At 34.1% G+C, this 23759-nt stretch overlaps 1 protein-coding gene across 2 annotated transcripts in view; it reads left to right on the top strand.

The window, feature by feature from the left end:
* Positions 1-23759, top strand: part of SMAD2 (SMAD family member 2) — a gene marked incomplete at both ends in the record, with an annotated part of 43200 nt that overhangs the window by 16733 nt on the left and 2708 nt on the right. For both annotated transcript variants that reach the window (XM_084252326.1, XM_084252325.1), the window contains 5 exons: positions 1582-1656; positions 15118-15171; positions 16066-16278; positions 19855-19992; positions 20172-20316. In XM_084252326.1, the coding sequence (XP_084108452.1) occupies positions 1582-1656; positions 15118-15171; positions 16066-16278; positions 19855-19992; positions 20172-20316 (625 nt within the window). The remainder of the gene's footprint in view (positions 1-1581; positions 1657-15117; positions 15172-16065; positions 16279-19854; positions 19993-20171; positions 20317-23759) is intronic.

Genomic DNA, 23759 nt, shown 5'->3' with positions numbered 1-23759 from the left:
AGAAGGGGAGGTATTTTAAGTCTTTGATGTGGAATTAGTATTATTCAACAATACTAGGAAACTGAGGTGTAAGCAACAGTCTTATAAGGCACCTACCCAGTAATTATTTGGAAGGATATTAATCAGAATGTTTAGGGCTTTCACTTTTGGAAATGTTTGGGCTTATTTTTCCTCTCTTCTTTATTTGTTTAGATTTGGGTGTTACACAAAGCAGAAAAGCAAAAGTAGATTACACCTATTTGTCTTTCTGGGCAATGGGATTTTACTCAGCTGTTAACAGACAGCAAAGTCTAAGGGTTCACTTTTTATTCCGCTTCCAAGGAAATGTTAACACTTCTCTAAAAAGTTAATAGTTTATTGTTTTTCATTTTGTAGATAAATAATAATGGGGAAAATAATAGGGTAAAGTGTTTAACAATTACTGCTTCTTTCCATTTAGATTTTTGAGACATGGGTGGTTAAGCTAAAAAAACTTTGCTTATCCTTTAAAATAATGCATAATATTATGTATTATTCTATTTGTGTTATTTGAATTTATTGAAGATATTCTCAGAATTTTATTAAAAAGTTTTGGATACTGACTTAAGTGAAAAATTTGATACTTAAGAAGTTAAGATTTTAAGATTTATAAGTTAACTTACCGATGGGAGATTGTAAAGGGTTAATGAAGGAGACATTTAACCCACATGTCTCTCCTCCTTTTGTAGCACATTCTTTTTAGGTATGTGTCTACATTATTGTGAATGGCTTCAAACTGTTCAGCAGTGTAAATATTAAAACCATTGATAAAATTTAAACTTATTTTTCCTCCTTGAAATTATAGTTGGTAAAATTGTATCAATTTTTTTTTTTTTTTTTTTACAGGAAGCTTATTCTGGTATTCATTTAGCTTTTGAATGTAAACATTTTGTTCAAAAGACGTTAGAAATGACACATTAGGATCCTGGGTTTTTTTCAGGGAGCATTTTGCCTCTGTTTTGTATAGTAGTCTGTATTTTAATTTTTACTCAGGATTACTGGCCAAAAGTACCTGGAAAAATAGATTTTTTTTTTTTTAGTAGAATTCAAGCTAGACCAGTTCTAAAACAAGCACCGTATTTTTTTGCACTGTAGAGCCTAGTGTAAGATGTAAGCCTGTGTTACTTGTAATCCAAAGTCTTGTGTATGTTAATGCGTGCGTGCATATGTACACACATTGTACTTAAATTGATCTGTAATGGTCATTAGTTTTTAAAAAATGTTGTAGATACTAATGTCTTTAAAACATACTGATTCAGAACTGAGGCATCTTTGAAGTTATATTTTTGGCTCTTGCCCCAGAAAAATATACATATGGGAATGAGCCAGATATGTAAATAATAGATAAGAAAATATGCCCAGAGAATTTGATATATTACAAGTAGACTTTAAGGAGTCACATGTAAGATTTAGATCAGAACCAGAATATAAGCCCTCGGTATCCAGTATTTTTGTAATGTTATATAACATTCATATTTATTATTTGGAGTGATTGGTTACCTCTGGTTGCTGAGAGAAAAAGTTTAATTACAACTGTACTTGATTTGTTCTAAACTTTTGTAGAAACGCCACCTCCTGGATATATCAGTGAAGATGGAGAAACAAATGATCAACAGTTGAACCAAAGTATGGATACAGGTAAAAAATATCATTCACTATTTCTCATTAATTTGCATACATTTTTGCCTTGTTTGAACCTCATAGGATTTATTCATAATTTAAAGTTATCAATAGATAGGGGCACATATCAAACAATAAATCTTCTATTTTGATTTGATCATATTTGAACCATCAAAAGGAGGGTTCTGTTAATGAAAGATTAACATATACTACTCTGCAGAATAATAATTTTTAGGATTTTTTATTGTTGCGGTAAGTGAAAATTTTAGAAGCTCAGAAACCTTTCTTTTTAATTATTCTGTGCTTGTGTTTAAAGTTTTAGTTATCTTATGAATAAATGTCATTGTGATGAAAGATCATAATTATCCCAATAATAGATTTTCTAAAGAATTTCGAAGTGAAGGATGAGGATGAGCTTTTCAGCATTCCTTTAACTTAGTGAGTTCTGAATGATAGTGGATTGTTACAGAGAATACCTTTACCTTAATTCAATTAATTTCTAATGTTTAGCTCTCAACTTCAAACACAATGGAGAAAAGTTTTAAAATAATTTTTTATCTGTTCACATCAGAACTTTAAAACAGTTATAAAAAATGCATAATCCACCAGAACTAGTCATTTACCAGTGAAGACACTGTGATGTCATTGTAATTCTCCATTTCTATCTATTCCTTCCTCTCTGTGTCTTAAAGGATTGGACATCTTCTAATATCATAACCTTAAAAATAATGCCATCAGCCTTTTTATACAATTTATACTAAATTTTGCAGTTATGATCATCTAAGTTATTTTCAAATGAATTAACATTGACAGGGGCTGGGGGAAGTGGGTAGCAGGCAACTTTTACAGTAGCAATTTTAGTGTTGAAATCCTTCCATTATTTAGACTTTCAGATAAAGAGGCTTCTCTCATAGCTAATCATGCTAATAATAGCTGTTTGGAGTAGTATGTTAGAAACAAGAAAGGTAGATGATCATTGGAAATAACATACCCATCTTAATGCATATGTCTTACTGTAGATAGTATTTGGTTTTCAACACATATTTGTGTGTTGAAGAACTGTTTTCCTGAATAAACCAAGCTGCTTTTGCCCCATGATAGACACCTATACTGTGATATTAAAAATGGATGTCATGGAAAAATGCTCAACATCATTAGCCATTAGGGAAATGCAAATCAAAACCACAATGACATACTATTTCACATTTACTAGAATGGCTATAATTAAAAATGAAAGACAATAACAAGTGTTAATGAGGATATGGAGAAATTAAGAGTCTTCATATGTTGCTGGTGGAAATGTAAAATGGTTTGGTTGCTTTAAAAGTTTGTACTTCCTCATAAAATTAAATATAAAATAATAATATGATACAACAATTTCATTCCTTAGGTATATACCCAAGAAAATTAAAAGCAACTCCATATTCAGCTTGTACACTAACATTTAAAGATCATTCACAATAGTCCAATGTGGAAATAACCCACATGTCCATCACATTCTGTATAGTTAAATGAGCTATAGCCACAGAATAGAATGCTATTCAGCCATATAAAGGAATGACGTACCAATGCATGCTATAATATGGATGAACTTTGAAAAAGTTAAGTGAAAAAGCCATGTGCAAAAGGCCACAGGGATTGTAACTAGTACACAAATGCCTGCCTAGACACTGATACAGCTAAAATGTGGTGTATGAGTAATAAGATAATTACTGTTAATTGTTCAAAATCAAAAAAGAAGTCAAATCAACAAAAATGAAATGTTTTAGAGCTACCTTTCAACCTAATCTGTTGTTTCTAAATTTGTTTTCAGTGTGGAAATGTTACTAATGTTTCCAAAATGATACATTGAAAATTACTTCCTCCACTGACAGTGAATATTTGATTCATGAGGTACTAAAAGTTGACTTAACTCTCTGTGTTCCATCAGCTATCAATTCCCCTCTCAGTGCAGTGGCCAGAAATTTCTGACCGATGCAGGCCCCAATTTAGGAAAAAATTGAACTCTCTTTAAATTCTGATCTGTACCTTCCCTGAGGTGAATACATAATAAAATTAATCTTTCACACCCTTCAGGGATAGGAGAAGTTACTATTTCCTAAAAGGATAATCTGTGAAATACAAAACAAAATGAAGAATTGTATGAACAAGTACCTGTTAAATTTGCTTTCTTTTGTTACCCCCCCCCAACACTGCCCAGCCCAACCTCCATTTTTCCTTTGAAGTCTTGTGGACATTAACAGTTAGACGATTATGTTCCAAATTTTTCTAGTTGTAAGCTGATCACATGTTGCACTTAGACAACTTTTCTTAATGAAATGCATATAATCAAGATGGTATGATCACATCTGGCTGAATTACTGAGTCGCAGTTGTTCTTCTATACCTAGCTGGTAATAACCTCAGCAGACAGTTTCCTTATCTGTAAGATTGGAATAATATCTTACTCATACGGTTGTTAATGAAATTAACATTTGCAAAGCAATTAGAGTGTTTCTAACTTATAATAATTACTGTATGAGTGCATGAGAGAAAAATATAGAAGGGCTTTATTGATATTTTGAAAGAACTGATTTTTTTTTTTAAGATTTATTTATTTATGCATACAAGAACTGGGTACAGGCCAGAGGTGTGGGGGGTGAGAGGACTCACCAGAGACAGAGCGGAGAACAGAACAGGCAGACTGACTGAAATACACTGCTGAGGGGAGCAGCGGGTGAGTCAGGAGAGGTCTGCTGCGCCATGTGGGTATCTCCCAGCTGGGGTTCGAACTTGTGCTGCAGTGGCCGAGAACAGCTTCATATGTTGCGTCTTAACCCCTTGCTCCACCAGGGAAGCCCAAAAGAACTGATTTTTTGAGTATTAAATTTTTCAATTATCTTTGTTTTTTCATTTCATTTCTGTTATTTCTTCCATGTACTTTGTATTTATTTTGCTTTTCTTTTAGTCTCAATAGTATATTTAGATCATTGCTTCTTTTTTTTAATGTAAGCACTTTTTAAAACTATAAATGTCCTTCTAACTTATTTTAGCTTTGTGTCACAAATTTCAATATGTTGTTTTTCATTATTATCATCAGTGTGTTTTCTAATTCCCCTCTGCAAATTTCTTTGGTCTGTGAACATTTAGAAGTGTGCTTGTTTATAAGTATGGGGATTTTTCTAGATACTTTATTGATTTCTAAATGCTATATATGCAATTTCAGTTCTTTGAAATTTACTGAAAACTGTTTTATGCCATAACATGTGGCTTATTTATCTGGATGATAATTCAACATATAGTTGAAAAGAATGTCTATTCTGCAGGGGTAGTTTTCTTTGTCACTTAAGTCAGAATGGTTGGTGGTCTTGTTTAATCCTCTCATGTTTTTCTATTCTTCTTGATTATGGAGTGGAACATTAAATTTCCAATTCTGGTTTTGGATTTGTCTGTTTCTCTCTTCAGTCATGTCAGGTTTTGCTTCATGTATTTTGGATCTCTGTTATTAAGTAATACCCATTTCGAATTATATCCTTCTGATAAATTGCCCTTTGAAAAGGTTTCTCTTGTTATCTCACTATATCATATTTCAGCGGTTGCTTGGTAAATTTTTCATCCTTTTACTTTCACTCTAGCTTCATCTTTATATTTAAGATGTTTTCTTTTGTGAACGACCTTTTGTCTTAATCTAATTATTGTCTTTTAATTGGGATGTTTGGTTCACTTATATCAGATTATAATTATTGATATCATCTGGTTTGGTTACTATTTTGCTGTTTCTAGTCTGTCTGACTCATCTGAATTTGTTCCTCTCGATGTTTCTGCCTTCTTTTAGATTACATAAATATATTTATAGTTGATTCTTTTCTTTCTTCTTTCTTGACTTTTTAGTAATACCACTTTTAATATTATTTTCCCAGTGGTTAGTTCTAGTGATTACAATTAATGTATCTTAAAATTACCACCTTCTGTTCAGGAAATTACTCATTGTAATATTTTACAACTTAATGTGAAATGTAAGACATTGTGGTTAGTTTACACTTAATAACACTAAAATTCTATTTACCCATCTCCATTGCTTATACTACTGTTATCATATATTTTACTTGTAAATTTGTATAACCCCCCTCCAGCACAATTTTTTTATGTTAGACTCTTGTGTTTTACTATTTTTAAATGCTAAAAATAATTTCTTGTACTTTTTTATGTATTTACCATTTCTGCTCAGTATTCCTGTTTTTCTCTCTCCTAAAGACATTAATCTAGTTATTTAAATTTTTTTTTTTAAGATTTATTTATTTTTGCATGCAAAAGCTCGGGTGCAGGCCAGAGGTATGGGGCAGGGAGGGTGAGAGGATTCACCAGAGACAGAGTGCGGAGCAGCACAGGCGGATTGACTGAAATACAGTGCTGAGGGGAATAGCGGCCGAGGCAGGAGAGGTCTGCTGTGCTGTGTGGGTCAGCTCCCTGGTGGGGGATTAAACTCGTGTTGCAGTGGCTGCTGATAGCTTCATAATTCTGAGACTTAAACCCCTTGTGCCACCAGGGATGCCCCTGATCTAGTTGTTTTAGCACCACTTGTTGAAGAGTCTTTGTTGTCTCCATTGATTTGCCTTGACTACTTTGTTGAAAATTAATTGATAATGTATATGTGGGTCTAACTTTTGACCTGCTGTTAAGTCAATTTAATAAATTCATTTAGATTATTTTTCAGTTTTACAATTTCCATTTTACTCTGTCCGATAGTCCTCTGTTGGTTCATATGTGGGTCTATTTCTGTTGACTTTTACCTCTTGATTATGGGTTAGTTTTTCCTACTTCTCTGCATGTCTCATTTTTCAAAATTGAATACTCTGAGTATTATGTATAAAATAATACTAGAGAGTAATAACATAGATGTTTTCCCCTGGAGTTGCTCTTTCTGACTACTAAGTTGAGGAGTTAATCTCTTACATATAATTAGGAGTTGAGTTGGACAGGTGATCATTTAATGCTTTAGTTATTATCAAATCACCTTAGGTTGAAGGAGGGACAGCCTCTACCTTAGCAGGTCTTTCAAATATGAATATGGTGAGACTGAAGGATCTCTCACTGCTTTCTAGCTTTGCAGAAAACTTCATGCTCAACTAAAGATTCGTAGGCTGGAATTGGCTAATGAAGACACCTACATCTGTGCTTGGGCTCTCCAGTTGCAGTTACTTGTGTGTGACCATTAAAATTTCAGCTGGTTTCTTCTTTTTCAAGCTCAATCCATGTGTATTTATGCCCTGACATGGTAGATGTTTCCATCCGTCAAAGTGGTTACCATGCTCTGCTTACATACAAAGGGCTCATCCCTTCCTCCACTCTAAGCTAATTCACCTAGACGTATTTAGCTGTATATCTTTTGGTAACTTTAAAGAAAAAATATAATTCTTTAGTGTTTTAGGTTTGTTTTTTTTTTTAATTATTTTAGAAGCCAGGGTTTTCCTGCTGAGGAAGGGATTTGATTGGTGATTAGACAGGAATAAAGTTAAAGAATAATTCAGCATAGTTCCATTTTTCTGAAAGATTTATAAAAGTGATCTGTGTTAAGTAAATTTGACTTTTAAAAACATGGTTTTTTATTTTTTTGGTATAAAAATAAGAAAACAGCAGGTAACTTTAATTCTTCAGGTTTTTCTCTATAAAATGAAGCAAAAGAGACAGAGTAAACTGATTTTAAGGTCTCACTTTTTTGTCCATACATATGCCTTTTGAAAGAATATTTTTTCATTTGAATGGAATTAATTCGTGGCTGGTTAATATACAGAAACTTACAGAGCAGTACCTTTCTTTGACATTAATTTTGCTCCAAAATTTCAAACTAATTTTAATATAGCTAAAAAAAAAAAAAGTTAAAAATACTTAGCACGTAACTCATCTTTTACCAAAATGAACTCCATGGGGAGCAGACACTTAAATGTGAAAATAAAACTCAGGATACATGATGTTGAAGAATTTTTTAAATAATATGAGCAAGAAATTCAAGACATAAAACCAATACTAACTCAAGAAGAAACAAATGAGCTGAACATATGATTACAAGCATGAAAGAATAATAAAAAATCTTCCAAATAAATTACTTTAAAGAACTAATGCTCATCTTGTTCAGATTGTTTTTAAGAATCTAAGAAGGAATGCTCCCTCATGCATTTTCCAATGCCAACATTGACCCAGTACCAAAACCAGATAAAGATTCTGCAAGGCATGAAAATTGTAGACCAGTGTCATTGATGAACATTGATGCAGCAGTCTGCCACATAATACAAATAATTTAACAGTACCATGAGTTATATACATCATGATTAAGTGGGATTCATGTGAAGATGCTTTAATGAACTATTGTAATTATCTTATAAACAGTGTAAAGCTGAAAGTCATGGTAATACCAGTAGCTTCAAAGAAAGTACTTGATAAGAGTTAGCACCATTTATGATAAAAACAAAATAAGATGGGAATAGAAGGAATCTAACTCAGTATAAAACAGTCTATATATTATAAACCAACAGTCAATATAGTATTGAATAGTGATAAACTTTACTCTTTCCCCTTAAGATTGGAAACAAGATAAGGATGCCCATTGTCACTACTTCTATTTAACTTAATATTAGAGGGTTTGGCTAGAGAAGTCGCACAAAAACAGGAAATAAAGGGACTCCCAAGTTGGAAAGGAAGTGGAACTATCATTATTTGCCAGCAAAATTATATGTATATAAAGAAAATCCTACTCTCCATCAAAAAGTTATTAATAGATGAATAATAGCAAAGTGACAGGTCACAAAGTCAGCCTACAAAAATCCATAGCCCATTTGCATATAAACAGTGAACAAGAAGCAAAAGAAATTACAGTAATATCCATTTATAATTGCTTCAAAAAGACTTAAATACCTCATGGTTAACCTAAGGAGGCAAAAGACCTATACAACAAGAACTGATGGTATTAAAGCAACATAAGGAGTTTATGGATGGGAAGAATCAATATAATCAAAACAACTTCTGCCTAAAATAATATATAAATTAAACACAATCCCCAGCAAAATATCAGCAATATTTTTCAAAGCAAGTGAACAAAATATATTGAACTTTAACTGGAGCCACAAAATGCCTGGAGTTATAGAAGCAATCCTAAGAAAGGAGAAGAATGGAGACATCATATTACCTAATTTTAAACTTTACTGTAAAGTATCACTACTAAAATCACTATGTTACTGGCACAAAAGTGGTTACTTAGATCAACACAACAAAACCAAAGCCCAGAAATAAATCCACATAGAGTCACAACCTAGTAGATGATAAAGTAGCTATGACCATACAATGGGGAAAGGACAGTCTCTGTAATAAATAATTGTGGAGAAATTGGAAAACCACACATAAAAACAGGAAATTTCATTCATTGCTGGTAAGAATGCAAAATGGTATAGCCACTTTTAAAGAAAGATTGGCAGCTTCTTATAAAACTAAACATGCTTTTACCATATGATCCAGCAATCATGCTCCTAGATATTTATCCAAGAGTTGAAAGTTTATGTCCACGCAGAAAAAAACCTACACATGGATGTTATAGCAACTTTGTTCATAATTGTCAAAACTTGGAAGAAAATATAAGATGTCCTTCTGTAGGTGAGTGGATAAGTAAACTGTGGTACATCCAGACAATGAAATACTACTCTACCATAAAAAGAAAGAAACTATCAAGTGATAATATGTGGGGAAACCTTAAATGCATACTGTAATTGAAAGACGTCAGTCTAAAAAGGCTGCACACTGTATGATTACAACTATATACAACATTCTGGAAAGGGCAGAAGTATAGGAAATAAAAAGATCAGTAGCCAGGGTCATGGAGGAAGACAGGATACAGGTGACTTTAGCATTAGTGGTGACTGTATGTCCTTAAACATTTGTCAGAACCCATAGAGCATGCAACATCAAAATTCAACCCTCTGTAAACTATGGGCTTTGTGTAATGTTGATGTAGTTTCCTTGATTGCAATAGGTGAGTACATTGTGGTGAGATGCTGGTGTCAGGGAAGTTGCATATGTCTTGAGTATATGGAAATTTTTTATACTCTGTTCAGTTTTGCTCTGAACCTAAAATTACTCTAAAAAAGATGTTTGATTTAAAGAAGTTTTGTCACCTTGAAGGATATATCAGAGCCAGAACACTTGGGAAAATATTTGCAAATGTATAACATATATAATAATTGATTTTTAAATTTAAAAACTGACAGAAAGCAATCTTGAGAGAAAAGAAGAATGGAGGCATTACACTTCTTGACTTAAAATAGTATTGCGTAGCAACAAGTGTGTGTAGTACTGGGGGGAAAAAAAAAATCAGAAACTCAGACCAATGGAACAGAATTGAAAGCCCAGAGAAAAATCCACATAAATATGGACAGCTAATTTTTGACAAAGGAATTGTGGTAGCTATACAGTGGAGAAAAGAGAGCTTTTTAAATAAGTGGTGCTGGGAAACATGGATAACCACATGCCAAAAATAAAATAATACCCATATTTAACACCCTATATGAAAATTGACTTAAACTGGACTAAAACTTGGACATAAGAACAGAAACTTAAAAAGTCCTTGAAAGAAAGCATAGGGAGCACACATATTTGGGAATAGAACCCCAGCAGCAAGGGAAGCAAAAGCAAAAATAAATAAGTGGGACTTTATCAAACTTAAAAGCTTTTGTACCTCAAAAGAAATCATCACAAAAACAAAATGTCAACCTACAGAATGGGAAATAATTGCATACTATACCTGTGATAAGGGGTTAATCTCCTAAAGAAGATATTCAGATGGCTTATAGACATAAAAAAAAGTTCAATATCAGTTATAAGAGAAATGAAAATTAAAACCACATTGAGATACTACCTCACCCCTCAGAATGGCCCATATAAAAAAGAATTCCATTAACAAATGCTGATGAGGTTGTGGTGCAAAAGTTGAATTCTCAACCACTGTTGGTGGGAATGCAAGCTGGTATAGCACATGTGGAAAACAGTATGGAGATGTCTCAGGATAATCAAAATGAAAATCCTGCTTGACCCAGTAGCACTGCTATTAGGTATCCAGATAACATGAAAAGTTTAACATGAAAGGATCTGTGTATACCTATGAACATAGCAGCACTATTATTAACAATCATGGAACCAACTCAAGTACCCTTCAACAGATGAATGGATAGAGAAACTGGAACACAAATTAAATGGAATATTACACAGCAGTGAAGAAAAGTGAAGTGGTGGCATTTGACACAAAATGGATGGACCTTGTGGTGATTATGTTGCATGAAATAAAAAAGTGAAAGACAGATTTCGGATGGTTTCACTTGTCCGTGGAATATAAAAACCCAAAACTACATGCAAACAATAGAAGAAATGAAAATTTGAACATAGCGTGGGTGTATGAGCGTGGGTGGTTTGGTGGAAGCTTAAAATACAGCAATCTCCAGGAAAAAGAAAACTAATTGCATAAAATTATATTTATATATATAAAACTTATATATAATAAATATTATAATTTATATATAGGCATTATTGGAACTAAGTGTATTGACAACAAATACAATGTATTTGAAATGTCAGCATGTAGAAGGTGACTAGAACGAAAACTGTTAGAACAGAGAAATCACAATTTCACAAAAGATCAAGCATACCAGAAGTAGTAGGTGAGAAAGTTAATAAACTCCTTACATATATATTTCCTCATTTTTTATCTCAATTGCTTAAGAGACAAGTAACATAAAAGAACAACCAAACTTTTATGAATTACCAGGGAAAAAAGATGTTTATAGAAAAATGGACAAAAATGCATGATTGTACTTATTTACAACAAAAATAAAGATAAATAAAAGTAGCTCCTTTAAACCTATCAAATTTGCAGATGTCAAAAGGAATGACATGATGTGAAGAAACATTAGCTCACAAATTGTTGGTGTACTTAAAATAATACATGCCCACATTCCTTTTGATCTTGATCTAACAGTTCCTCTTTGAAAATTGTATCCTACAAATATATGTTCACTTACATACAGAGACACTCAAACAAGAATTTCTCAAGTAATTTCTGTTCCTTAACCTGCAAGTAACAGAAACTACTGATTCAAGCTGCTTAGTGAGGATATTTATTATCTTAACGAAGTTTTAGACTCCAGTAGTTAAATGTATACTTGAATAACCTCTGCTTTAAAAAAAGTTTCTAAAAATGTCAGTTGGGGAGCTTCCATGATGGCCTAGGGTTTAAGTCTCAGTGCTGTTACCGTGACTATCTGAGTTCAATCCCGGCCAGGGAGCTAACTCACATGGTGCAGCAGACCTCTCCTGTCTCCCCCACTGCACCCCTCAGCAGTGTATTTCAGTAGATCAGCCTGCTCTACTCCCCACTCTGTCTATGGTGAATACTCTCACCCCACACCTGTGGCCTATACCCCAGTTCTTGTATGCATAAACAAATAAATAAAAATAAATCTTAAAAAAAAAAAACCTTCAGTTGGCTAATAAATTGTTAGCTTTTAACTTTTCAAAATTTTTTGTTTATAATGAACCTTTCTTTTTGTAACCTATAATTCTAACTTATCACTTCTCGCTGAACTCTTTTTAATCTGAATTAATGAACTATGGCTCTACTGGTTATGATAAATATTTAGTAGAGGAGTCAACAGTTAAAAAGATTTGAAAAGTTAGGCATTTTCTCCACCTCTAATAGTGACTTTGTTTATTTTATATCAGTTTCAGGAAACAGCAGTGAATTTTAGTTCATCGTTCTGAATTTATTTTGACCTTTCTTGGTTGTACCTGACTTGCCAACAGATTTTTCAAATTGATGAACAACAACAACAACAAAGAACTGTAGTTTTGTTATGGAAGACTTCTGTTTTCTAAAAAATAATTAGCACCTCTTCTCTATTTCTGATTCATCTGTTTTTCTGGGGGTTGCCATTTCACCTGTGTTACCTGGTATTTTGTGTCATGGTTCTGATGGGGAGAGAGTACAGATTGGGTATGATCTGTCTTATTTTACATCTGTTGTGTTGCTATATATTTGAAGCTTGGGAGCTATAGATCATGCTGTTTTAAAGTTACTTTCCCAAACTGTATATAGAATGATGATCATAAAATAAAACTGAGCCAATAATTATATGACTATTTAATATTTACAACCAAATGTGTGTTAAAATTTAGCTGCATGTAATTCAGTAGTCTCTCAATCATTCTTTTTTTCTGTCTGTAGTTTTCTTTATGCATTTGTTCCTCCATTTTCTTGATTAGAGCTAGCCAGTTTATCTAAAAGTAGAAGAAATGAGTAATTTCCTAAGAAAACATAATTGGCCTAAACTGACTCCAGAAAATAGAGCCATCTTAGTCAACTTTCATTGGAAAATATAAGAGTAAACTCTAGAAAATTATTAATTGCAAAGTTTGAAACAGTAAGTCTACCAAACTATTGAAGAATGTGTTATTACAATGCTATTTAAACTATTGTAGAACAGAAAAGACATAAAACTACAGACTATCTTAATGAGGCAGCGTAACATTGCCAGTGCAATGCAAAACCAGATCAGGAATGGGAATGCTTAAGATTACTGATGCAAAAATCCTGAATAATACGGATTTTTATCTCATCCTCAAAGCTAATGTCATACTTAATGGGAAAATACCAGAAATAATCCCTTAAAGAGTAAGACAGTGCTACTGTCATTGCTTTTATCAAAGTGTGCCTGACCCCCAAATGACTGATAAAGTAAATCACATGAAAGTCTTTTTAATACTGCTTGATCAAAATTAAGATTGAATCATAAAATCTTAGTACCTTTCTATTTGAGGCTTCTGTTCTGTGTGTTTCCTTTACTTTCACATAAAACATTCCACTTAATGACATCTGCAGGTACCAAATATGTAGTTTTGCTCTCCGCATTGAACAATTATCCAGATAATCACCTGGGTGTCTACATTTTAACTCAATTCTAACAGTCTGCCCAGAAATACCATAAAGTCCTTCATGTTAAAGGTTTAGTCCCGCAGGACTGTTCCACATACACTCTCCCCACTCCCCTACACACACTTAGAATGCCAGTCACAAGCCCAGGTTGTCCCTTGTGCTTCTGAAAATGCACTGTAGATCGGAGGTTCCAGTGATCCTTTTATGAGTTAGTTTGCTAACGTGACCTACAGAACTCAGGCACACACATTTACCAGTTTATTTTATACATGGACACAGATGAACAGTTCACATAGAAGAGATGAGTTGGGCAATGTGTGTGGGAAAGAACTTGTGAAGTATCCATACCCTTTCTAGGCACATCACTTTCCCAGCACCTCCATGTGATCACCAGCCTGGGAACACTTCATGCACTATATTTTGGAGATTTATGGAGACTCCATCACATAGAAATGATTATCAACTCAATTTTCAGTCTTTCTCCCTTCTCAAGAGAATGGGGGATAGGGCTAAAATTCCAAGCTTCTAATTATGACTTACTTTCTGCTAGCCAACCCTCTCCCATCCAGAGTCTAAGAATGAAAGGGTAAAAGACAAGTGTTTCAGGACTGAAGGATACGGATGACGGGGGGAATCAAAGATCAATGTATATTTTCTTTTACCTTAGGCAGCCCTTACCATGAAAGGACTAACATCCCTAATCCATATACTTGTATAAAAAAGAAGTGACCAAATACCACAAAAGAAAAGATGAGCAAAATAAAACAGATTATTCACAGGAAGGAAATAAAATACAAACAACTGTAAAACCGGCCAATCTCATTTGTAAGAGAAATGCTAATTAAAACTGCTTGTTAAGACCATATTCTCACCTGAAAACATTAATGCTACGAGCATCTCCTCATCATTTATGTTGTTATGGGAGTGTAGACTGGTACAACTGCTATAGATGACAATTTTGGAAAAATCTTTCAAAATTACAGCTGCACAATCCTTTGACCCTGCCATATCCTTTTAAAAGAGTCGATCACTCAGATGTGATTGAAATAATGAAAAATGTGCAAGGCTAGTCATTGCAATCTTGGCTCTTAAAACAAAAGATTAAAAGTAACTTGAGTATCCACCAGTGTAGAACCTTTTTAATATGCCATAATGTAGTTTTACACAGCAGGTAAATATTAAAGAAAATCAGTATTTTCTGTGATTAGAATACTATAAAAGCAAAGTTCAGAACAGTGTTACCATTTATATATCGGGGGCACAGAACATATAGTGTGTTGTATTATTTCTGGAAAAGCATGCAAAGAACATTGGCTCTTTGAGAAGGGAAATTAGGCGATGAAAAACCAAGATTTGATACTCTTATGCCTCTTACATATTGATGCCTCCAACATTAAATTGACATACAGTAGTATATTTTGAATTCTTGGAATATAAGTTTATCTGTATTTATTTGTGATAATTACCATAACTGTACAACCAACTGTATTTGGCCAGATGCTTCCAGATCTCTTAATATTGAACCTTTTGTTTCAGGATCTCCAGCAGAACTATCTCCTACCACTCTTTCCCCTGTTAATCACAGTTTGGGTAAGTGACAAATGCTTTCCTCTCACTGTTTTATGCTGTATCACTTAATAAAATGTCCTCTCTGATTACTATTTTTCATGTATATGGGCCTCAGTGAATAATAAAATAATTGTTCAAATTAGTGCTTTTTAAAAATGATATAAATGTTTAAAATGATATAAATGTGCCTTAGTATTATTAAAACATTTTTACTTACATTGAGTGTGAGGAGTTAATAATCCTTTTATTCATGGAAATCTTTTTTATTCATGGAAAATTTTATTACCTGTAATGGCTAGCATTTTATGAGTATGTTTATTTTACGATATATTTTGTAATAGCAATTATTATGAGGTTTTTGTATAAATACATATATTTAGGTGATATATTTGTGTGTGTGCATAATGATGTATTTTAATTAGGATTAGAGAAATTAAATAACATCTGATGTACTACTTTTCCCATAAAATACCATGTTAAAAAAGGTCATATTTTGTATCCTATTATAAAAGAATTTTTCTTCCTGTGACTTTTGACTCATGAATCCTTGCTCCAGTTTAACTCTATTTCATATTACCAGAAATTCATTTACAACTTGAATTACCATGCCTGTGGTGGTTGATATTTGAACAAGAACTGGGGTAATACTATTAGTAGAACAAATTATCCACCATAAAGTCTGAAAAAGATACTTGAAGACTGGATGACTTAATAGAATGGGGGAAATTTGAAACATTGAAAATGTGGTATGATCTATTGAAACTGGATTCGTGATGTAGTTGTTAAGTTTTACTTCCTGAGCTGTTGCCAATATAGGCTGGCACAGAGCTTATAAAGATGATGACATTCAGTCTATTCTTGGCTTGAATTGTTCACACAACATTTCTTGCTATTGGTTTTGTTTTCCCCCCCCAGATTTGCAGCCAGTTACTTACTCAGAACCTGCATTTTGGTGTTCGATAGCATATTATGAATTGAACCAGAGGGTTGGAGAGACCTTCCATGCATCACAACCCTCACTTACTGTAGATGGCTTCACTGATCCATCAAATTCAGAGAGGTTCTGCTTAGGTTTACTTTCCAACGTCAACCGAAATGCCACAGTAGAAATGACAAGAAGACATATAGGTATGTTGTTTTTTTCTCCCTTGTATGAAAAACCAGTGCTGTATAACTCATAATGGGAACATTATGTGGTTTACCACATAGAGATAGTATACAAAAGTCTGCCTTCTCTCTGTCAGTTTAAATACAGTACAGTCACGTTTAAGTGCACAGCTTCACTGCTTTTAATAGATCCTGGTGATCTTCCATCTGCGGACTCTTATCTTCAACTTCTCTTTATTTGGCACCCTTGATAACTGGGAAGTCCTTCAGTAAGACTGTGTTAAAATTACTTTGTTGAATCTCTACCAAGTTATAAAATTTTCATGTTCAGATTTTAGGGTTATAACTAACATTATAAATTTCTTCACTTTGTTTACAACTCCCTAGTTTTCCCCACTTCAGTGAGTTCATATATTAAATCATATCTCACTGTTAATCTAAGACACAGTATCTAAAACAAGAACTTAATATAGTTCAAAAAATAATTTAGGGCTCCCCTTGTGGCGCAGGTGGTTGAGTGCTGCGCTGTGAAGGTGTCCTCAGCCTCTGCAGCGCCACTTCGATCCCGGCTGGCCGGCAAGAATCCCACATGGCGCGGCAGACCTCTCCTGTCACGCCCGCTGCTCCCCTCAGCAGTGTATTTCATCAGTCTGCCTGTTCTGTTCCCCGCTCTGTCTCTGGTGAATCCTCTCACCCTCCCACGCATCTGGCCTGTACCTCGGTTCTTGTATAAATAAATAAATAAATCTTTAAAAAAAATAATTCAGAGGATCTCAATATGTGGTATTCCTAGATACTCTTTCTTCAAGTTTGAGATCAAACCTATTTCCAAATGGTACTAAGATGCTATTTGCCTTTTTCACTCTCGTTCTCTCCTGAGTGTACAGTGAAGTATTCCAGAGGCTATATGGCATTATTTTGCAGGTGATTAAATGTACAATCTGATGAGTATATAGCTTGCTTCTTCTGTTAAACCAGATATTAGAAATTAGCAAATATGACAGATTTTGCTACTCATTAATGTATTTTGCTTTGGCAAGTAGGTTTTTTTTTAATAAACATTATTTATGTTAATATGTAATGAATATTTTAAGTGAGGTAATAAATTTTTTTGAATTTCAGTTTCAATATCTAATATGGTAAGTTTACATAGATGCAATTCATATAAACAAAAAACTGTTCAGGATCTTCAGTATTGTTTTTGACAGTAAAGTAAGAATTTGAGCACTAATAGAATGAAATATAGTTCTCAACACCTTAAAGTAATTTAACAATAGTTTGCTTCTATTTGCCTTTTTCTACTTAACTGACCATCACCTCCTATGAAAATAATGGTGATCAATAAAGAGTGAGGTGATACTACAAAGTGCAGTGACTTAAGAGGTTGGTCAGCTCCGTGTGGAATTTCTCCAACCTGTGTGATGTATAAATTTCGTATAATCTTGTTAAGATATCCACGTCTCTTGCAGGTGAGGGAAGAGTCTGAATAGCCACCCTACTTTAACCAAAATAGTATTGTTTTCTGTGTTTGTATTGGGGTTCTGCATAAAAATTTTTAAAAAGGTTTCTTCTACCCTATTCACTTCTCTACAAAATTTTAGGTTGCTGTAATTACTGGATTATCTTTTTACTTTTGATTTCTAATTTATTGAATGTTCTTGATTAAAGAATATAGCCTGAAAAATCTTTTTTGGACTTAAAATGTTTTCCTGATGGTTGGTAGTACAGGCTATCAGGTTTCTCTGTGTACTGAATCTGGCTTGGTGGTGGCTTTATCAGTTTTCTTTTGCTTTCTTATTTTATCTCACACTTATCGCCTGAAGCAATACAACTTATTATCTGACAGTTTCTATAGTCAGGAGTCCTTTGGGGGTGGGAGGGAGGAGTTTGCTTAGGTCTTGAAAAGAGAAATCAAGGTGTCAACTGGGCTGCGTCCTTATCTGGAGTATGAGGCTCTCTTCTAAATCCAAATGATTGTTGCACAGTTCTGTTCCTTGAAGTTAGAGTTCTGGGTCCTCATTTCTTGCAGACTGTCAGCTAGACACTGTTCTCAGCAACCAGAGACCATCTGTACTTTGCTACATGACCCCCTCTGTCTTCACAACTAGCATGCAGAATCTCTTGTTTAAATCCCTCTCATTCACACTTTAAATCACTTTCAACAGAAACAGTCCAGTCCCCCTATCAGGGCCATCCAAAGATAGTCGCCCTTGCTCCAGGTCAGCCGATTTGAGACCTTAATTACATCTGTAAAACCCTTTAATGGAAGCACCTGGATTAGTGCTTGATTGAAAAATGGAGAAGATAACATGTGCACCAGAGCTGAGAATTTTCAATGCCTGTATAGAACTCTTACCTTTCATCATTTTTTTTTTTTTTTTAGAGGCATGTTTTATTTATTTATTTATTCATTTGTTTGTTTTTTGTTTATACATGCACTGGGTATAGTCAGAAGCGCGGGAGGGTGAGAGAATTCACCAGAGCCAGAGCAGGGAGCAGAGCAGGCAGAAGGACTGAAGTACACTGCTGAGGGGAGCAACGGGCGGCAGGAGAGGTCTGCGCGCCATGTGGGACCCTCCTCCGGTGGCCGGGGAGCAGCCGGGGATCGAACCGGCGCCGCAGAGGCTGCTGGCAGCTTCGCAACCCAGCGCTCAACCGCTGCGCCACCGGGGAGGCCCTCATCATTCTTTTTTTAAAAAATCTTTTCCTATCGCTAATATTTTATGTGTATTTTACCTGTCAGATTCTGAAAAAAGTTACTAAATCTCCCAGTATTTTTGTCTTAGCTAATTCTGCTTATGTATCTAGAGATTTGGTTGCCATCATAATAGTTTTAAAAGGGGCAAATGACTGACCTTTTGATGATTGTTACTGTTTTTTTCCTGAGTGGGATCTTTAAGAAAATATTATTATAGTGAAGGCATTTAAAAATATATATATATATATATATATATTACAGCATTGTTCATTTTTGTACAGTGTGTACTTGTATGCTTTCTTCTTCCAGGTGTTATTCCCTGTAAAATTCCTGCTGCCAATTCACCCATGAAGCATCACCGTAGTCCCTTGTGCTCTTCCCTTCCCTGTTTTGATTCTTCTGCCTCCCCTCCCTTGCAGAATGTCTCTGATTTATAGTTGCCTGTTAATTTTGTTTTCTTTATTATTATTAGTTTTTTCTTTTCCTAATCCCTTATTTGGTCCCCCTGTAGTCCTATAAGTGAAACCATCGTTATTTTTCTTTTTCTTTCTGGCTTATTTACAGTGATGGCATTTTGATCCAAACATTCTCTTTGAATTTAATTTCTTGTATATATCTTTAAAATAATGTATAATTTGTATAAAATTACTATCCATGTTCTTTTTCTAAATTGTTTAAGTACTTTTGATGAGCATCTATTATTTGTACAGATCAAAATCATTGAAATACTTGAAAAAATACAGTGGTATATTTCAGTGTTAGATTTCAGAAAAGCAGAGCTATGGAAAAGGTCATCAAACTTCCTGATAACATTTTAGTATTCCTCCAAAAAGTCTCTTCCAAAGTCATGCTGAAATAGTAAATGTTATAAAACTAATCCCATATGTATTTTGTTTTAGGAAGAGGAGTGCGCTTATATTACATAGGTGGGGAAGTTTTTGCTGAGTGCCTAAGTGATAGTGCAATCTTTGTGCAGAGCCCCAATTGTAATCAGAGATACGGCTGGCACCCTGCAACAGTGTGTAAAATTCCACCAGGTATGGCTACAATGTAAATAAACCTATCACATCAATTTGCTGAGTTTTTCTAGTTGCTGTTAATTTTAGGAATCAGGAGATTATTTGCATGCTTATATTCTGTTATCTGTAGCTCATTTTAAAATTTTTTAATAATGATACTCCTTTTACAAAATTTTTTCTACTGTTTTCAATTATAGGTTGTAATCTGAAGATCTTCAACAACCAAGAATTTGCTGCTCTTCTGGCTCAGTCTGTTAATCAGGGTTTTGAAGCCGTGTATCAGCTAACTAGAATGTGCACCATAAGAATGAGTTTTGTGAAAGGGTGGGGAGCAGAATACCGGTATGAAATACATACTCAGTTCTTAAATTTCCAGTTTAATTCCTTTGCCCATTTTTTGTCTTCTGTAGTTCATGTGTTTCCATTTTCATTGAGAATGTGGGGTCAGTAGAACTTTGTGTAAAATAATGGAAGTTGGAGGCGGCTACATTCAAAACCACTACAAATGCTTGTGCTGACATTTTAGAAGATAGAATTCGAACTTGTGCAGACATGCAGTGCAACATAATGCATAATATTAAATATAATAAAAGGGGATATTTGAAAGGCTCATGGAAGGAAAGATTTTTACTGGGGCCCAGGAAAGGCTTCTGGTAGAGGACACATGATCTAAGTTCTTAAAAATGCTTAAGATTTCAGTAGTCATAGGTCTGAGAGATGAGAAATGATGGTCCTGGCAGAAGCAAAGCAGTTAAGTTTGGGGCGTAAATAGTGAAGAAAAATAAGACTGGAAATAAATGAAGACTTATTAAATATAAATATAAGATTAAGAGGTAAAGCTTTTATTTCTTTAAATTTTTTTTACATCATTTTTCATTTTTAAACAATATTTGCTTCCCTCCACCCCCTCAGGTGTAGTCCCCATAGAGTTTCCTTCACCAAGGCACCCATGCACCATCACCTCAGTCCCCTGTGTTCCTCCCTCTTTCCCTCTGATCCCTCTCCCTCCTCCTCCCCTGCAGGATGTCTCTGATTTAAAATTGCCTGTTTTTGCTTTCTTGTGTTTTGTACTGTTACTATTTTTTTACACTGATGTCTTATTGGGTTTCCCTATATTCCTGCTCGAAGTGAAATCATCCATTATTTTTCTTTTTCCTTCTGGCTTATTTCACTGAGCATAATTCCTTCTAGCTCCATCCACGTTGCTGCGAATGGCATAAGTTTATCTTTTTTGATTGCTGAATAATGTTCCATTGTGTATATATGCCACATCTTCTTGATCCAGTCATCTATTTTTGGGCATTTGGGTTGTTTCCAGGTTTTACCTATTGTAAACAGTGCTGCAATAAACATAGGTGTACAGGTGGTCTTTTGAATCAATGTTTTTGTGTCCTCTAGCAGCGGAATTGCCGGGTGGTATGGTAGCTCCTTTTTTAGTAGACTGAGGAACCTCCAGACAGCTTTCCATAGTGGTTGGACCAGTTTGCACTCCCACCAGCAATGTAGGAGAGTTCCTTTTTCACCACATCCTTACCAATATTTGTTGTTGCTTGTTTTTTTGACATGTGCCATTCTTTGGTGTAAAGTGGTAATCTCAATGTGGTTTTAATTTGCATTTTCCTGATTATAAGGGATGTTGAACATTTTTTCATATGCCTGTTGGCTAAAACTTCTTTTAGTAATAGAAGGAGGTACTTGTTAGTTGTCAGGCTCTGACCTGTTTTAAATGCCTTTCATTCAACACTGCTAGGAATTACTGTTTTTATCCTTCTTTTATAAGGTTGTAGTCTTTCTAGGTATTTGGAAACAGACTTCCAAAATATTTGATAATTTGCCCAAGGATACATTATAAATGGTAGAGAACAGGACTTGAGAAAATCTCTCCTTGACTCTTAACCTCTTCTCTGTGGATGGTAGTAAAAATTACATAACTAAATTTTATAAAAGCTCATTTGCCATCAGTAGTTAAGATAGATTAGGTCACTGCTAAATTAAACAATAGATTGGATTCTATATCAAAGAAAGGAAAGGCTTCCTCGGCATATAAAGGAATAGACTTGTAAATTAAATTCCTAGTTTTTCTCCAGCTCATTGCTTACTCTCCGAATACCTGCTTAACAAGATGGTCGTATAATGCAGTGATAGTGTTCCTGTTTCATCTAGCAGTTTGAGTCCTTGAGAATTTATTTCACTTTATTTGAACTTGATTCCCAACCTTAATCAGATTTTTTGAGGTATATGACTGAGGCAGTAAGATTTGAAGTTAGCTGATCATTTGTTGTTATTTTGTCTTAGTTATATTAGTAGGATAATTTATTTTGTGATTTTTTTTTTGTTTCATTTCCCTTTTGATACTTTCAAAGAATGCTGTTTTCTTTTTTCCTTGAATTGATCTCAGTTGATATTAAAATTAAATTCAGATAATAGTGATTACTTTCAAATTTTTAGGTCAGACTTTTCTTTAAAAATTAGAATATTATAGAACATGATAGAAATTAGGTGGAATTAAATATGACTTGCATAGAATGGAAATAACTCCATGTATATACCTGTAGTTCACCTGTTAAGAATAATTTTAATTGGTGGAGACTATCCTCCTTGCACTCTGCCATTCTTTAAAAGATAAAATTAAAATCTACAATTATGAGACCTAGTGACATACAATATATTTTTATGGGTATTTGGAATCCAATACATCTGACTTGGGAGAATAAAGTAGTTTTCTTTAATATTTACTGATGAAAATAATGTCAGATCCCACATATCTATCTGTGGATAGTTACCAGGGACATTTTATCTTTATATGACATGAGGTGAGGAGGTAAATGTCATAGTTAAATTTGTAAAACTGTTTTTTGGTTTCTTTAATGCCAGCTTGATTGCCAGCATAAATATCAAGGAATGTAGTAAACAGAAAGTATAGACATATAAAGAATTAATATTTAATTGAGAAATATGTCTGTTAAGGGAATTAGTACTGAAGTGGATTAACAGACAGGGTTTGGATAATGCCTCAGGTGCATTTTGGGGCCCAAATAAGTACAGAGATAACCTTCTTAAATCTGTTCTTCAGTGACCTAGATTAAGATTATTCCTGAAGGTTAAACTAATCTCTTCATAGTGGTTGGACCAGTTTGCACTCCCACCAGCAATGCAGGAGGAGTTCCTTTTTCTCCACAACCTCACCAATATTTGTTGTTGCTCATTTTTTTAATATGTGCCATTCTCACTGGTGTAAGATGGTATCTCATTGTAGTTTTGATTTGCATTTCCCTGATTACAAGTGATGTTGAACATTTTTTCATATGCCTGTTAGACATTTGCATTTCCTCTTTGGAAAGTTTCTTTTTAGCTCTTCTGCCCATTTTTTGACTGGATTATTTTCTTTGTTTTTGTTGAGTCTCGCTCTTTGTAGATTTTTGTGATCAATCCTTTATCATTAGTGTTGTGTGCAAAAATTTTTCTCCCAGTGGGGGGGGGTTTCTCTTTGTTTTGGTTATTGTGTCTTTTGCTGTGCAGAAGCTCTTTAATTTGATGTAATCCCAGCTGTTTATCTTGACTTACTAAAGATAGAGCTTCCATATGATCCAGCAATTCCAGTCCTAGGTATTTACCCAAAGGACACAGAAACATTAATTCCAAAGGGCACCTGCATCCCTATGTTTATAGCAGCACTATTTACAATAGCTAAGCTATGGAAACAAACCAAATGCCCAAAAATAAATGACTGGATCAAGAAGATGTGGTACATATACACCATGGAATATTACTCAGCAATCAAAAAA

Source organism: Talpa europaea (genome assembly GCF_964194135.1).
Source record: "Talpa europaea genome assembly, chromosome: 13".
Taxonomy (NCBI): domain Eukaryota; kingdom Metazoa; phylum Chordata; class Mammalia; order Eulipotyphla; family Talpidae; genus Talpa; species Talpa europaea.
Note: the sequence above shows the minus strand (reverse complement) of the source record. Positions and strands in the feature narration are given on the sequence as shown.